At 46.4% G+C, this 17,951-nt stretch overlaps 1 protein-coding gene across 1 annotated transcript in view; it reads right to left on the reverse strand.

Annotated features, from left to right (window-relative positions):
• Positions 1-6,731: 6,731 nt before the first annotated feature.
• Positions 6,732-17,951, reverse strand: part of MIB2 (MIB E3 ubiquitin protein ligase 2) — a 28,704-nt gene continuing 17,484 nt past the window's right edge. Inside the window, 10 exon segments of the mRNA XM_062507463.1 lie at positions 6,732-6,973; positions 8,614-8,679; positions 9,390-9,532; positions 10,545-10,756; positions 12,016-12,246; positions 12,997-13,123; positions 13,668-13,822; positions 14,282-14,438; positions 15,614-15,762; positions 17,547-17,680. Coding sequence (XP_062363447.1) covers positions 6,732-6,973; positions 8,614-8,679; positions 9,390-9,532; positions 10,545-10,756; positions 12,016-12,246; positions 12,997-13,123; positions 13,668-13,822; positions 14,282-14,438; positions 15,614-15,762; positions 17,547-17,680 — 1,616 coding nt within the window.

Below are 17,951 nucleotides of genomic sequence, written 5' to 3' on the forward strand. Positions count from 1 at the left end.
TTAGTTTCATATATTTCCAGCCTAAAGCTGGCCTGGAGCTTTTAAACAACTCAGGATAAATCAGGCCACCGAGTCTGGGTGTACAATTTCATGAACATTTTCCTTTTCAATTCTCACCAAGAAAAACCACCACGAAGTGCAGCAGTGGTTCAGACCCCAGGAAAAGGAGGGGATAAGGATTAACAGGCAAGGAAACAATGGCTAGAATTACAAAGGGAAGCAGGGAGCAGGAGGAAGAACAGAAAGCCAGGGTCCAGGGCTCTCCCTCCTGTGAAATTGGCTGTAGCTTTCTAGGGATGATTCCTCCTTCCTCTGGCAGAAGGAAAGTGCCTGTGCATGACTCTGAAAAAAATCCTGCATTTGGAGCTCCAAAGAGATGCAAATGCTGTCCTGCTTGTGGTTGGAGCTGCAATCACAGCACCAAGGGAGAAACTCGACTGGTCTATGCCTGAATTCTCAAAGTTTCTTTTAAAGCCTGCAGATGAGAACAGAAAGGCTGATTGAGAGGGGAGTCCTGAAGGAAAAACCTGCCTGGGAATGGGGCTCCAGAACTCCAGCCAAGAGCTCTTCTCCAGTGAGGCAGCACTGGCTTGAAAGAAAAATATTGTTATCAAACACAGAGCTGGAAGAACACTGAGTTTCAGTCACGGAACAGCTTGAAGTGCCTCTCCCAGAGCCAGGAGGACCCAGCAGCGCTGGAGGGAGATTTTAATTGATGCACTGCACACCCAGCTCTGCTCCTGCCTGAGCAGCTCGGTCCCTCGGGGCTGTTCAATGTCCACCAGCCCCGGCCCAAGGCAGGGCTTTGTCCTGCTCCTCAGACAGGCTCAGACCCCAGATCTGGCCAGGTGAAGATATTTGCCCGAGGTTGATGTGGAATCTGGCAGAACAGGAACCTGAAATCCCCCAAGCACTCACTTAGTCCCTTTTTTATTGTGGTACTCACTTGTTTTTGTGAAGAGGAAGAACCTTTAAATCTCTTTAAAGCAGAAATTTGGGACTCACAGAAGCACAGCCTGAGGGGACCAAGAACTTCCTTCATTATATAAAGAAGGTGAAAGTTTTTGTGAAATACATCTCAGCACAGCTAAGTGAGTGCACAGAGCTTTACTAAAGTGCATTTTTAGGACCTCACTGCTCCTGAATACTTCTCCATGCAGCTACATAAGGGCTAGCACAGCCAGGAAAACCCTTTTCCATGAGTCACAGAACGATTCTGAATGGGAAGAGACCATGCTGTACATGATCTATTTTATCTTGTGCTGGCTGAATGGGAATCTTGGGCTGGAGAGATGATTCACGACCTCTGTGACATTTTAGGATCCTGCTCCCCTGTCAGGTTATCCCTGGGTGGATCAGAAGGGACAGCAGGGATTCCTGGAAAGCACTTTGCTTTCTCTCCCCACATGCACTGTGCCCATCTGCACAGAAATTCAGCACATCCAACCCCACCAAACCCCTGGCTGCAGCGAGCTTTCAAAATGATTACAGTCAAAGCCAAATATTTGCTGCGAAACCAGCTCAGCACTGAAGCCAAGACAAACCTCAGTTTTTAGGGCAATGAGAGTCAGATGAGGAGAGCACTCAGGACTCCCAGATGCAGCTCGTGGAGCCGAGGGAGCCTCAAGGAACTCTTTGCTGTTCACAGCAGTGATAAAATCCCTGCTCCTCCGGAGCCACCAGGACACAGAACCCTCGGTGACACTGCTGGAAATATTTCCCCACACCTCACCAGGAGCTCTGCTGAGTCTGAGAGGTTCTGGAGTGCAGATATTTGGTTTGGACTCCAGGCAGGATCTGTCCTCAAGACTATATTTGGGCAGCAGAAACATTCCTGGCACTGCTTTGTGTCTCAGAGCAGTGGAACTCATGACACTGAGGGAATCCGTGTGCTGGAAGGGGAAAGGGGAGCAGGGCAGGGCACTGAACTGACTCTGTTTCTCTTCCCTCCATTCTCTTCTGCAGGCAGCTGGGATTTTCCAAGCCAACATCCAGGGATGCACATCCTGAGCTCTGGGGAGCAGCAGGCTCTGAGCAGCTGGCAGGAGGGAAGGAATGGTGCATGAAGCTGCAGAAACCCCACAATGGGCAAGGAGAGGCCACGGAGAACAGAGATCACAGGATCATTTGCACACCACAATGCACTCCCCTCATTCCATCACCTCAGCTTTGCTCTTCTCACTTTAAACTTTGGTTTAAAGCAGGGCTGTGCATAACACACAACACATGGCTCACTTCCCCAGGGCAGCCTTTAGCTCAAAAATACATATTTTTTCACCTCTGTGGATTACTCTTAGCATTTCTCTCCTTCCCTTTGTTCAGCCTCCATTAAGTGTTATTTTCAGCACAATTTCCAGTATCTCTACTCCATTTCTCAGGACACTGACACTGCTTCATCCCGGTCCCCAGAGTAACACAAAAAAAAAAAAAAATCTATGACAACAAATATTACAGCAAAACCTGTGTTAAGAGATGCTACACAGAGAACAACCATCAGTGCTGGGAGTGGAGCTGTCCGAGTGTCCCAAAGGAACCTCATCTCTCATGAAATCTCTGTTCATTAAGGGATAAGAGCCAGTTAATTCATCATTGGAACAAAACAGCCCCATCAGCTTCCACCGTTGTGATGTGGGAATTCTGCATGGAGGTGGGGAAGGGAGAAGGACCCAAAATCTGATGGCTCAAAGCACCAGGATCAGGATTTTCATCTGCAGGGAATGTGATTTACCATGGATCAGCTCCTCCTTGGCCCATGTGAAAGCAATCAGGAAACCCTCACAGAGCCCTTCCTTTAAAAAGCACTTTAGAGATTTCAGCCTTCAGCTCCCAGCTTGGGGGGAAAAGAAAATAAAACCAACAACCCAACATTCCTGCATGGTTCTTGTGGGAATGGCACTGAAAATTTGTGCTTTTTCTGAGGGTCATGGGCTAAAAAAAGGGTTTTAGCTGTAAGAGGGAACAATGCTCCCCAGGGAAGGGGAGGACAGGAATGTTTGGGGCCTAAAGAGAATTCTCCCACTTTCTACCCTGCAGACCCTCGTGATCAGCATCTGCTGTTGTTCCTAGAAAAAAATCCATGGTCTGATGAATAACAAATGAGCTAAAAACAGCTCCAGCTGGCAGAGAAAAAGGAATGTTTTACTTAACTGTCAGTTTGAGTTGCTGCTCACAGAAGTGCTGCACTCCTGACCGAGGCAGGAGCTCTGTGCTGCACTCCTGACCATGGAGAGCAGAAATCTGGGGATGAAATGAGAGAGGGAAGTTTCCCAAAACACAGATAATGAAGTGAATCCACACTGAACTAAGAACTGCTTCCCTGGGTGGGATATTTTTGTCACTGCTCTGTGGTGGGATATATTAATAACCTATTTTTAATACTATTAATCCATTTGTGGGTGGGACAATCCTCTTGAAATCCTGGGAGCAGCACGGATTAGTGGGAACATAAAGGAGAGATGGGTTCTTTACCTGACTCTGCTTTGCAAGACAAATCTCCTCTTTTCTACCTCAATCTTACACTGTCTGTAAAACAGAGTTTTGGCCACATTTCCAAAGCAAAAGCTTTAGAAACCTTTTATACCAAGTCTGAGATGAGCTGATGTGTTAAAATTGAAGTTGTACACCAGAAAAACCTGGGAATATCTAAGGCCCAGGGCTGCATTCAGGAGATGGCAGAAGCTCCTTTGCAGAGGACCCATCCAAATCTCCTTTTTGGGAGCCCAGCTGGTCACAAACACAAGCAGGAAGCTGCTCATTACCCACCCCAATTAAAAAATGATGGTATTTGTCTCTAAAGGAGCATTTCTCCCTGCTCTGGCATCTCCTGCCCTGCCTGCAGCAGCAGGAACAGCTTCCCTGTTCTATAACCAGCAAGGAATCCAAAAACCAGCAAGGAATCCAACAGCCAAAAAAAGGAGGGGAAAAAGGAGGAAGAGACAAAAGACAAAAAAAGGAGGAAAAGACAAAAGACAAAAAAGGAGGAAAATCTTTCCTTGGCTCCTGTCTCAGGGTCTCACAGAAGATTTGATGCAGGTTTATCAATGAAGATAAAAAAAGATAAATCAGAATTTTCCTCCCTCTTCTAAAGCCTGAGTTGAGCCTGGCATGGGGGGCAAAGTCTGCCAAAAATCTTCTTGGCACAAAGGGGCACCTCCTGCCTTCTGCCACTTCTTGAATTTAAAAAAAAAAAAAAAAACCATAAAATTTGAGGGGAGCTCTTCCTTCCTTTCAAAATCTCTTTTCGTTATCCAGGAAAGAAAAAAAAAATAATTAAATAACTTCAGTTTTCTGCAACAGCTGCACAGCTTGGAACTAAAAGGTTGCACTCTTCCTGCAATTTTATGTTTTTTTTCCTTTAGGGAAAATAATCACTTGTAAGCCTCTCTTCATTCAGCACCCAAAGAAACCATTTAAAAAAAATTAAGCAGATGTTCCATGTTGTTTTTCCTGAATTAAAGGACACCTTTAGAATAAGAGATGAGAATTATACAACAGATATTGAACATTTTGTGACCTTTGTCCCCTCTCCCTGGTCTCAGCACAAAATACAACACATGGTGAAATATCCTTCAGCATTCTGGATTTATGGAGAGGCTCGTGAACAATTTATTTTTTAAAAAAGCTTAGCATGAGGCTGGGGTAATAATAGTCTGCAAAATTATTCCCTTGCACCAAAAAGTGATTAATAAAAGCAGCTCTTACAGGATAAAGTTGGCTCAGATTTGTACTTTTGAGCACTTTTGTTTTGCTGCCCCAGCAAAGATTTTGGGGAAATTCCTGGATTATTCCAAAGGGATTCCCATAAGCATGGACTTCTAGGAAATAATGAGAATCTGCATCTCTGATTTTTACACCAATGCTGATTCTGAAAGTCAGCTTTAGGTTATTTGGGTGTTAAGTAGGGGCCAAACAAATAATTCAGGTGTTAAATCTGATCCATTTTCACAGATTTAAAAAAAAAATCTATTGAAACTGTAACAAGCTCAAGTGAATATTTTGATAAATATTATCTCTAGAAGTCAAGAATTGGTGAAATAACTCTCTCAATACACCACAGGGTTATAAATAATAAATATTCCCATGACCACCACATATTCCACAGAGTTCAACGTTTCTTTAAAAGATTTGCCAGCTCTTTGCTAACGAACAAAGGGAGTAGAGGAACACATGAATTTTGTTTTCTTTTGTTTGTTTAAATATTGCTTCCAATACGTAACAAACAGGAGGTTTGGGTATCATCACCCCCCAGACAAACAGCCACACTTCCACCAAAATTTACTTTACAAGATGATTCAGTGGATAATAATTCTTCACTCAGCTGGAAAACAATACAGCTGGATCCATAGTGCTGCTACTGTTTGTACATTCATTTTTAATGCTCAGGAAAATATATATTTTTATTTTATTAAGTTTTGCTGCAAAACAAGGAAACAAAAATTAAATCCCTTTTTTTTTCCCTCCCCCTCATATCTTAATTATTACTATTTATTTTCTTTACTCTTTGATTGGAGTATTTAACACCTGCCTTTGGCATTATGGATAGAAAGCTCAGGAGTCTCTGAACACACGGCTCTGCCAAAAAAAAAAAAAAAAAAAAAAAAGAAAATGGAAGAAGAAGAAGAGTGTCACTTAGAGGTCAGAAATATTTGTTGTAACAGATTTTCTCCAATCAGTGTTCACTACTTTTTCTCTAAGGCACACGCTCTGTCTTTAGGACCTCCTGGCATCCAGGTTTGCTGCTGTTGAGCCCCAAAGGTTCAGAGGGGGCTGTTTGGGGACATCACCTCCCTGTCCCTGACATCTGGCAGAGCTGATCCCCGGGATCTCCTCGGGAACTGAGTCCTGGATGCCTCTGGAACAGCCCAGGGAATCTGTTCTGCTGCTCTGCAGGTGTGGTCGGTTCAGCGGTGGATGAGCAGCACAGGTGAGGGAGGTGCGGTCCCTTCCCTGGGACACCCCCAGAGGGGTCTCCTCCTCCTCTTCCTCATCCCCCTGGCACATCCCTTCTGTGCTCCCCCTCCTTTTTCCAAGGATTCAAATGCCTCCAGGGAGGGGAAGCACAGCAGGGATGGGGTCGGGCAGGGAGTGAAGCATCCTCAGATAAAGATGGGGATCTTCTCAGGGGGTGAAGAATCCTCACAGGAAGATGGGGATCCTCTCGGGGGGTGAAGAATCTTCACACGAAGATGGGGATCCTCTCGGGGGCTGAAGAATCTTCACACGAAGATGGGGATCCTCTCGGGGGCTGAAGAATCTTCACACGAAGATGGGGATCTTCTCAGGGGGTGAAGAATCCTCAAAGATGGGGATCCTCTCGGGGGGTGAAGCAGCCCCAGATGAAGATGGGGATCCTCTCGGGGGGTGAAGAATCCTCACACAGAGATGGGGATCCTCTCGGGGGGTGAAGAATCCTCACACAAAGATGGGGATCCTCTCGGGGGGTGCAGCAGCCCCAGATGAAGATGGGGATCCTCTCGGGGGGTGAAGCAGCCCCAGATGAAGATGGGGATCCTCTCGGGGGGTGAAGCAGCCCCAGATGAAGATGGGGATCCTCTCGGGGGGTGAAGAATCCTCACACAAAGATGGGGATCCTCTCGGGGGGTGAAGCAGCCCCAGATGAAGATGGGGATCCTCTCGGGGGGTGAAGCAGCCCCAGATGAAGATGGGGATCCTCTCGGGGGGTGAAGCAGCCCCAGACGAAGATGGGGAACCTCTTGGGGAGTAAAGCATCCTCACACAAAGATGGGGATCCTCTCGCGGATGGCCTGGCGGCAGATGGGGCACACGGTGAGGGCCGTGCTGCAGTCTGGGCACGAGCCATGCCCGCACTGGAACACCAGCTTGATCTGGTCGTCGATGCAGATGGGGCAGGTGATCCTCTCCTCCATCTGCCGGTAGCGGCTCTGCAGCTCCTCCATCAGCTTCCTCTGCTCCGTGCACTCGGAGCTGGGGCTGCACTCCACCTCCGTGCTGTCTGTGGGCAGAGCTGGGGGTCAGCCACAGCACCTCACTCGCACTGCACTCTCTGCACTCAAATCAAAATCCTGGGGGTGACGCTTTCTTTACAGATTTCCCTCTGCTTACTTGCTCGGTGGTTTGTGTGTGTTTGGGGTTTTTGTTTGTTTGCTTGTTTGTTTGTTTAATTAAATCCTGTCTGAGATTCCTGCCTTGGTGCTCTGGAATACGCTGCTCCCTTCAAGTGAAAATATTCAAAGTTGGTTGTGATATTCTACCTCGCTAATCCGGGAATCCTTACAGGGCATTGTGCTCTCTCAACCTCCTGCTGACACTTGGGACTCCAATTTCTGGCTAAGAAATGTCTAAGACATTTGTGTGGGTCTTTCAGGGCACACATGGTCACACAAGAAGAAACCATATGAATCAGTTGGGTTGATTTTTACACAAATGAAGCTACATAAATAAGAGTCATTTGGTTGACTCTGTGAGATGAAAGAATCCCAAATCCTGGATAACTGGAGTTTGGGTAAATGTTCTCAATGCAGCTCTCACTGCTCATCTTCTGCTCCTGAATCACTGATTAAGCAGCTTTACACTTCACTACAGATGTCCCTTTCCTCAGTATTCTGGAATTAGCTGCACATCAATGCAAGAAGTGATTTCAAATCCTGTCCTTGGGGACAGGGAGTTTGTCAAAGGCAAGCACTGAAGACATCACTGCCAGGGAAATCCTGCTGGTATTTCAGAGAACTTGATGCTCCTCCTCCACTGGCAATTTGCCTGCAAATGTCCTACTTGGAATTCCCATCATTATTTTGCTGCCAGTCTGCAGCAAAGACAAATGCTCCTGTCCACTTGTCAGGTCAAAAGTGATATTTTTGGCACAATGGAGTTCCAAAGAGGAGTTCTGGCTCTGCCAGCTGTGCATGTCCAACACCATGGGACTGATTCCTGCTTTTTTGCCAGGCATCAAGTCACAAGGTTTGAGCCTGACTCCATAAAAAGCCCAGAATGCTCAGTCATGAGCAGCAGGACATGCAATTAAATCCTGACGCGCCCTGAGAGTGATCTCAGCCCTCATAACCACTCTGGAAAAGGCTTCAGTGGCAGTTTGCATCAATCCCATGGCAAAAGCAAACCCTGCTGCTGCCTTGCTGACATCACAGCTCATCCTGGGAAACGTGGACAGGAGACAAATCTGTCTGAAACTGGGCTGAAGAGCTTTATTGAAATACTCCTGCTCTGAGATTTCTGGATAGCTGGGTCATGCCAGCCCTGCACAGACACTGATTTCGCAGCCGAGGGAGAAGCAAGGTTTGCACAAGATTTAATTTTCCCTCCCTCGTGAATTTTCACTGTTAAACCAGACTGGTGTTTGCTTCCAATATATAAAATAAGCCAGGTCCAAGTAAAATGCCCTTAAATGTCCTGTCCTGTCTATGCAGCCTGAGCTTGGCCTAAGACACCTAAGAAAATCTAATAAAATCTACTTTTTTTTCTCTCTCTAAAGGTGGATAATGCAACAGGCACGCACACACACACAAAGCCAAAATAAACAAACTCTCTTATTTCACTGAAAATCACTGATGCCCCTCAAACCATCCCTGTGCACGACCCTCCCCACAACCCTGATCAGCAGGAAGAGCCAGGACATACCTTGTTTCAGTTTTTTGGTTATTGTCACTTGACATTTGATGCACTTCTTCATCCTCCTGGAGCATTCTGCCATGGTGACACAAGGAGAGATGACAATGAAACCCAAAACAGACTCAAGAACATCAACCTGAGGTCACCCTGGGTGATTAAGGGATTGTTCCTGTATGGAATGAGGTCACTACCTGCTTCCTGAGCTGTGCCCTACTCTCTTGTTTAATCTTTCCCAGGCCAGCAGCAAACACAACACCTTTAAAACCTCCCTGCTCTGTGCCCCTGCAGCTGCTGCAGCTCTGGGGGAAGAGGATGAAGCCCTGGCACAGAGTTCTGACCAAACTCCCTGTGGTCACACTGTGCCTTGTGAGATGAACTTGCTGACAAGTCTGAGCAGGCTGCCCTTAAATCAGCTGAAATCCTGAAAGAATGAGGAGTTATGAAAGCCAGAGGAGAGGGAAATCCTTCTCAGGAGGTTTCTGGGGGATAAAGCACTGACAGCCAGAACTGGCTTTTCCTCTGAATTACCCAGGCATCTCTTAGCCCAAGCAAAGCTGCCTGGAGTCCCAAGCAGCAGGTGGGCAGAACATTCTGTGTTTTTCAGAAATAACTTTGGCTGTCTGAGATGCTGAAATCATGCTGGGATTGCTTCAGGACACAAACAGCACAAAAGCTCTGTGTCTTAAGCAGGGCTGGATTTCTGACCGGGCAAAGAGGGAGGCTTGGGTAGGAGAATGGAGAAGAAAAACATTTAAAAAAGGGAAAAGAAATCAGCGTGGACTCACCTTCACACACAATACTGTGCTGGCATGGGAAGAAATGGATGAGCAAGGCCAGCTCTGAGCAGACCAGGCACTCTGTGGGCACTGCCACGCTGCAGACACTGAGGTTGGTCATGGTGTTGGGCGTGGTGTGCACACGGCGAAGGCTGCAGGTGATGGTTGAGCTTTCAGAAGAAACCTGCTGTTCCCTGCAACCAGGAGCCAGCAGGAAATGTGAGCCACAAGCTCCTTCAGCAGTGAGAACACTGAATTATCCCTGGGAAACAACCCACAGGGAGAGACAGCAGCACAGGCTCAGGTATATAAACCTGGGAACCTTCCCTGCCCTGCTGCGACAAGCTCAGCTGGGATCCTGACCAGTTGTGTCCAAAAAGAAAGGACAAGTGCAGGGATCTCTAATAATTACACAAGTTGAAACTGCTCCTTTGGAGGTAACACTAACAGCACAATCATCTGCTGAAAGCAATAATGAGAAATGTCAGCCTGACAGAAATGACATTTTTTAAAGCAAAAAACCTCAGTCCAACACACAGTGCACTGACAGAGTTCCTGTAGATGATGTTCAAGGGACATTTTTCCCTGTTATTTGCAGTGGCCAATGACAGCACTGCTGGGTGGTTCCTCCTCCAGCAGGAACAGCACCTAGCCAGTGCCCTCAGATCAAACAGAATTCTGCTTTCATGTTTGCAAAGTCCAAAGGCAAACAAATGTTACTCAGAACACGAGATAAAGCCAGCTTTGACTTGCTCTACTCTCCCCTTGGCATTTTCTCAGCTATTTCTCTTATCAGCTTCAAAATAAGTGTTTATCTAGCCCTGGAATAAATCCTGTAGGTTTTGGTGCCCACTTTTTTGTTGCATTCTCTTCAAATATCTGTCAATGAGGAGTCAAATGAAAGTAAAACAGAACCCAGGATTACTCTGCAAAGCTGCTCTTGGCCTCAGTGGCCTCAGAGGCTCCTCTGATTGCCAAGGGGCCGAGTTTGCACAGAGCCTCATTAATCTGCTCTTCCCAACCCTTCCGAAGTCAGCACACACCCTCACATCACCCCTCCAGAAACTCGGGGCAGCTCCAGAACAAACAGGACATGCTCAGGGTGACATCCAGAGGGTCTCAGAGATTCTCCATCCCTCCTGAGACACCAGGGCTGGGGAAAACTCTGGTTTGTAAGGGCTTCCTGAGGCTCATTACCTGAATTTCTGTGAGAAGTCTTTGATGATCTGGACAATCCTTCCATCTGTAATGAGGTCCAAAGGAGACTTTCCTCGATGATTTGCATAATTAATATCTGCTCCCTCTTGTGCTAAGTAGCAGGCAATGGCAGTCCCAACATTCAGCTCCACATTTCCCAGGAAGCCAGAAGCCTGCAGCTAAAAGAAATTGAGAAACACACTCTGTCAACAGAAGCAGCTTCTGATCCTCTGCTCTGATTTGTATCAAAATCTACATAAAATCTTAAACCTTGTCCTTAAAACTTAGAAGTGTAACTTTTTGAAAGCACACAAAGGTTCCTTTTGCCTTTATGTAAATAATGGGTTCCAATCTGACATTCCAGGGCCAAGAGTGCCTCAGACTGATCCTACCTGGTGATAATCCCTACAGATCAGAGAAATGGGTATTCACTTCTCCAGGGAGTGAAAAGGAAGAAGCTGAAGGTCCCACAGAGCAGCTGCTGCAGGGGCCCTAAGTAACAGCTATTTAAAGAGCCAAATTTTGATGTGCATGATTCCAAATAATTGAAGTCAAGTCACATATTCCACTGACTCAAACGACCAGAGTGTGTCAGTCAGGGCAAGTAAAATTAGATGTGAAGGAATCTACAGCATTTAGAGATGATGTTACTGTAAATAATATTGGGAATGACATGCACAGGTCCCTCTTTAAGGCTTCCAAGACTTTGGCCCTGCACTTGAGCCACCATCTCCTGGTGGTTTGGTATGGAGCAGGATGGAAGAGCAGTGCACTGGGCTTTTCCAAGCACCAACACCTAAAAAGGAGGAATGGGTGGTTTCACTAATTCTGATCATTTCAAATTAAATAATTTTTTAAATCTATGCTGGATTTTCCAGTGAATTAAATTATCCCTGCACTTTTGGCCTATCCTGCAGTGATTTCTAGATCTTTATATCCATGGCTACAGAGCAGCACAGAGAAATCCAGTTCAGGCTTTGTAACAGCTTCTCCCTTCTCCCTCAGGCTGCTCCATCTCCCCTCTCCCCCTGCTGCACATCTGCAGATAACTGGGGTGTCTGTGGTCAGCTCTCCTCATATTTTCCATGCCATCAGACAGAAATGAATTGCTGTGGTTCTGGGGCATGAATTAAACCCAGGAGTCTCTTGGCTCTGGATTCATGACCTTTCCCATGTCAGGAAAGAAGTGCACAATGCTCATAAAAATATCAGAGACAGCTCAGAATTGTTGTCTGACTATGTCAAGCTTCATGCTATAAATTCAGGAGGATCTATTCCTGCTTTCCCACAAGCAAGGCTGGTTTCCATGCTCCCCATCTGGACTGCATGAAGGAACTGGAGGGGAACTCAGAGCTCCCCTGCCTTCCTTCACCCCTTTAGACCCCACAAACTGCTGATGCTGTAACACAGAGCATCTTCCTGCTGGAATTCTGCTGACCTTGGAAAGGAGGGCTGCTCCCATCTCCCCCTCCCGCTTCTCCATGGCCAGGGCCATGAGCTGCTGGCGCTCCAGGGCGATGTGCATGGCCGTGTCCCCATCCTCATCCTCAGCATTGACATCACTGCCCTGGCTCACCAGCAGCTGCACCATCCCCACGTGGCCCTGGATCACAGCCAGGTGCAGCGGGCTCTGGTTCCGGTTGTTTTTCAGGTTCACGTCGCAGCGGCCCTGGAAAAGCAGGAATTGCATCACAGGGACTTGTGGCTGCTGAGCTTGGCTGGAGAACTGAGAGTGTGGGGCCTAGGAGCTCCCAAATCCCACTTTATCTTCACTGAACATTCCAGTTCCAACCCATTTTGGTCTTAGCTGATGCCTTGGGTTTTAGCTTTTATATTTTTCAGAATCTCTGCTGCTTAGTGTGTAACTCCAAAACTTCGTATTAGGTGTTAGGAATTCTCTTTGCAGGGTAATTAGACAAAACAATCCCTTCCTAGATAGAAAATCAAGGACAAGTAGTACCCAAAAAGCACCAACAACAGCCAGGGAAAGGAGCAAGCCAGGGGCTGAGACTTCACAGCCTGGGGCTGTGGTTGGATAATTGACCCCAGTATGTAGATGAACCAAAACTTATAGAAGTGCAAAAACTCGTGACTGGGATCCAGCTTGGATTTGATTTGGGTGTAGCCCTGGCCAGGTTCTTGCACTGCCCAAGATGTATCCTTCCAATAAATACCTATTTTACCCTTTTACTTTGTCTAGTCTCTGTTCCAGGTCAAGACATCCTTATCTCCTCCCTGCCAGTGCCACAGGAAAATCCCCTAGGAATGTCAATCCCTGTTTTTCAGCCTGGCAAACAATGCCAGCTCTTCAGAGGGACAGGGACACCCCTGTAGGTCCCAGTGTTAACTCAGTAGCAACTGGGAAATGTGGGGCTTAGGAGTGGTACAGGTTTTACTGATGGTGGTTTTGAGTTATTACCTCTTTGATGAGAATTTCAGCCACTTCCATGTGGTTGTTGAGAGCAGCAAGGTGCAGGGCAGTGAATCCATCTTCTTTTTTGGAGTCCACCAGCTGCCGAGCCCTGGCCAGAATCTTCTTTATGGCTCTACAGAGTTGGACAGGTTATGAGAGATGGAAGAATTAAGTTCTGCCTCTCCTGCTCAGGAGTTATTAATGTCCATATTTTATCAGATGGTGCTGACACCAGCAGTGAAGAGCACTCCCTCAAACTCACAAACTGAATTACAAGAATACAACAAAAGCCCTCAGTTATCATTTAGTAAAGTAGGGAAAAGTCACATTGCTTTGAAAATAATGAGCGTATTTATCTTTGGAAGAGTTCCAGAGGCTCCCAATCTTTACTAACACCTTCTCCTGTCCTAGCATGTGTGAACCCAAAGATCTGACACTGTCCAGAAACAGAGAGATTTCCTAGCCTAGGGAAGCATGAGAAAGATGGGATGAGGCAAGCAGGCAGGAGTTTCCTGTGAAGGCCTGAAGGAGGCCAACAGCCCTATCCAGCCATATCCAATCCCAAAAATGTTTAGCCAACTACCCAGAACCACACCTGCCACCTTCTTTGACAGCCAGCACAAATTAACACCTGCTAAAGACATAAAAATGGAAAAAAAAAAAAAAAGGACACTTACAGTTTGTTGCCTTTCAGGGCAGAATAGTGGAGCAGGTTGAAGCCTTGACAGTTCTGGACAGTGAAATCTATGTTGGGAACTTCAGTGAGAATCTCAATCACGACTTTGTAGTCCAGAGTGATAGCATAATGCAGGGGGGTGTCTCCCTGGGAATCCTACACATGGAGATCAAAGCAAACACAGGTTACCAACCTCAGAAACACCAAGGAAACCCCCTGTGAGCTTTGAGGGACTGACCCAGCATACAAACAAACCCTAAAAATGTGCTGGGTCCAGGTCACCATCACTGCCTGCCTTAAAAATCTTTAAAATTGTGTCGCTGGGAACAGGAGTGTGGCCACAACACACAAGAACAGCTCAGCTCTCCCTGGAAGCCTGAGTCCAGCAGAGAATGCTCATGTGATGGAGAAGGGACAGACTCAAACCTGGAATTTCAGGGTACTGAAATTCAGGAATATTTCCCAGTGCATTTTCACAGGACGACTTTTGAATTCTACAAAGCCACAAACAGTGTGAGACATAAAGAAGCACCTCCTCACCACAGGGAAAAAAAAAACCCTCAAAAAAATCCTCAAACACCTCCCTGCCCCAAATCCCTGCAGTCACAAACTTACTGGGAGGTTGACATCACAGTTGAGCTCACAGAGGGCCCTCACCACTTCTGTAAACCCTTGGCTGACAGCAATGTACAGGGCTGTGCACTTGGCATTGTTCAGCAGGTCTGCACTGGCTCCTTTAGCCAGCAGCACACGGGCAACTTCAGCCTGGTTTCTGGTTTAAAGCAAGGACAAAAGCAGATTAGAATTTCCTGTGAGCACTGGATTGACTCTTTCTCTTTGCAAAGCAACAGAAGTGAGGTCTTGTATCCTCTCAGCCCCACCCCACTTCTTCTCAGTGTTAAAAAAACCTCACACATCTGTGCTCTCTGCTCTAAATCAACAGGAATTCCCAGTCTTAATGATGAATTCTTCCCTGGTAACTGATGATACAATTCAAAATCTCATCCTGCTCTGGAAAAAACACACAAACTTAGAGAAACCAACCAACCAAAATGATCTCAATCCACTAAATCACCTCCCTCATCCCCCTGAAAAAAATTTTCATCACTACAACCTCCTTAACAAATTTTTTTTCTGATTCTCCTGAAAATTCCTAGCATGGAAACTGAACTAGCTGGGAAGAATAAGAAACCCTTGTGCTAAGAAATCCTGTGTTAGATAGAAACCCTTTTGGAAAGAAGGATGCTGCTGTAGAAGAAATGCTCAGTGTAGGCTGAAGCTCAAATTGCCAACATAAAAACCAGAGAAAAGCTTTCACCAGCCACACAAGCTGAGTATCCATTTGGATGTAGGACAGAAGTTTTCCATCAGGGATGGCAGGAGGGGAGGTGTCCTGACACATGGGCTGGAGCTGCACTCACTTTACCACTATGGCCCCACAATGAGAGTGGGTCATACCCCAGGAACAGGAGACCTGAGATGTGGCTAGAGCAATTTCTGTATGGCCATTTTTGGCTGTCAGTCTGTGCTCTGAGGAGGAGGAAGGGGTTTTTTGCATAGGATAAAAAAGGATTTTATTGCTCCAGAGAATTTGGGGACAAAAGACAGAGAATGTCAGTGTGCAAGAGGTGAAATATGGTGGAGGTTCAAGGGGAGGGTACAAATCATCAGCAAATCAGAGAAATTCTGGGGAGGGATAAAAGACAGGGTTCACAAAAGCACTGTCCAATGAGGGAGGTGGGGGGGGGAAATTGGGTGACACGAGAGTCCAGTTTTAGGAGATTTCCAAAGGGAAATTCCAAGCAGGGAGTTGGCACAAGTTAGGATTGACAGGGAATTCAGGGTAGATTGACAAAGTGGGTGGGAAGGTATAATTAGACCAAACCATCAACTTGGTCAATAACAGAACATAAAATTAACAAAAAACACACTGCAACAGTGTCCTACCCAAAGGCTGCGTAGTGCAGCGCCGTGTCCCCCTCGTCATCCCGCAGGTCAACGTTGGCATGAGCCTGCAGCAGCGTCTTCACCACCTCCAGGTGCCCCTGGTAAGAGGCAATTTGCAGGGCAGTCCTGCCCTGGTTCTTGGCATCCACCTTTGGGAAGGGCAGAGACACAGAAAATCAGGGATGACCTCGTGCTGTGCCCGGAGCATGGTGGGAACAGCCCAGGAATCAATCCCACAAAGTCCGTGCCCTGCTGGCTCCTCTCCCTGGCCAGCAGCTCCCTGCTGACCTTGTCCCAGAGCATTTGGGAAGGGGACAGCACATTTAGTCAAGAGGGGAGAAGTGAGAGAACAGAGCTGGAAGCTCTGTAATTGCAGAGCCCTGCTGCCAAATCGCTCGGTGCCTTCGAGCACAACACCCTTTGATATCTCTGCCAACAATTCCCTTCCCGAGAGGAAAATGTGTGAGGAAATCAAATTAGCTTTGCATAAGGCTCTGGAAGTGCCAAGTCCCTGCTGTGCTGTGCTGCTGCAGGTACTTCAGTGGGTGCAGTGGCTGCAGGGGAGATCTCAGGGCTCAAGTGCTGCAGTGAGAGTTTTGCAGAATTAAAGGCACTGAAGAAAACAAGAGGAAAAAAAAAGGCAAAGCAGCTACTGAAACCGGTGGGAGGCTAAGGAGGGGAGAAGGAGGCACAAAACCTCAGCAGACTGGCAAGGAGAACAAGTTAATAAGCAAGGTTTTTCTCCCTTGCAGCTGATTTTATGCAGCAGTCAGAGCACAGGAGAGGCAGCACTTCCCTGGACAAGCTCAAAATCATGAGCAAGTCCTTTGGGCAAAGAGGAATTGGAGGTCATTGCTGTTCTTCCATTTACACGAGGCAGACAGTGCTGATAAGCTGGAAAAACCCTGCCAAGAAATTCCAACTTGCTCTGAATGAGCCTCAAATCCAGCCTGGTCTCTCTATAAGACTCTAATAGAAATAGCTTATTTATTAATATAAATATTAAGAGTAGAAATAGAAGCCTAATAAAAATAACTGATCATATAATTGATTCCTAACTCTTGGGACTTTCCTATCTGGGATCAATCTGAGAATTGTAGGTATTTGTGTCTCCTTCCCAGAAGGCCCATTAAGTTTATAAATAAAGAAGTATAATAAATACCAGACAAATAACCACTAAATCAGCTTCACAGGGGTTCCTTCAGAGCAGATCTTGGGTCACAGCCCCAACAAAACCTCTTTTGATACCCATGATTTCCAAGGACACACTACTGAAAGACTTCACTACTGAAAGACTTTGGTGGTTCTTTTTTTTTTTTTTTCTCCTGTTCCTAAAGCCTGAGCCCCTCCCTGAAGGAGGTTTCAGGAGATGTGATCCTGACAGTTTGGCAGTTTCTGCAAGCACAGAAATTGTCCAGCAACGAGTCCAGCCCAGTTCCCTGCTCCAGTCAGACATGAGATAAGACACTGCACATATCTGGGCAGCTTTTCTCCCTCCTGATTCCAACAATGTGATTTTACAAGGTCCTCTAAGGACAGGCACAGCCAGACACAGCCCCTGCCTTTCTTTTCCAGCAGATCCTCTGATATCTGCTCCTGTTTTCCTATAGAAAAATCCCTCTCTCCCCCTCATTCTACAGTTGCAGTGGCCACAAAGGAAGTCTGGGAAAAGCCAACTTGGGAAATGGGCTGTAGGGATTTTAGTTCAGACTTACCGCCACAAACTAGAAGTGTACAATATGCACGTTTAGCTTGTGAATTTAATCCTAAATTGCAGCAAAATAATATTCCAACTGCTAGGAGATATCACTAAGCCTGACAAATCTATTGGTTTTTTTCACATCTTTTCCTCTGCTTGACTACAAAATTTTATGACAGCATTTGAAAGAGCAGAAACAAAGGAAGAATAACCATTTTTGTCTTCCAAACTTGCCTTGTCTGGGTATTTCTGGAGGAGCTCTCTGACTTTGGCTGCATTGTTGAGGGCTGCACAAATGACCAGGCACCCTGCATGCTCTGACTCTGTCCTCTGGGACAGCAGCTTCTCCAGGACAGTCACCAAAGTACCTGAAAAAGAGACAAAAATGGACCTGTCACCACACATCTCTCAGTGTTTGAGGGGACAGAGGTGTCACGGCTCCCCAGCAGTGAAAAGGCAAAATTTTTGCCAGTTCTGCCTCAAGTCTGCCTTGAGCAAACAGTTCCAGATCCATCCATGTCAGGAAAACAAAAAAAAAAAAAAAAAAATCCTGGCAAGTCTGTGCTCTCTCCCACATGATCATGACACCCAGAGGAAACAAGGATGGTCAGGACACAAAAAAAATTCTGAGCAGATGTG

The sequence above is a fragment of the Cinclus cinclus genome, chromosome 23 (genome assembly GCF_963662255.1).
Source record: "Cinclus cinclus chromosome 23, bCinCin1.1, whole genome shotgun sequence".
Taxonomy (NCBI): Eukaryota; Metazoa; Chordata; class Aves; order Passeriformes; family Cinclidae; genus Cinclus; species Cinclus cinclus.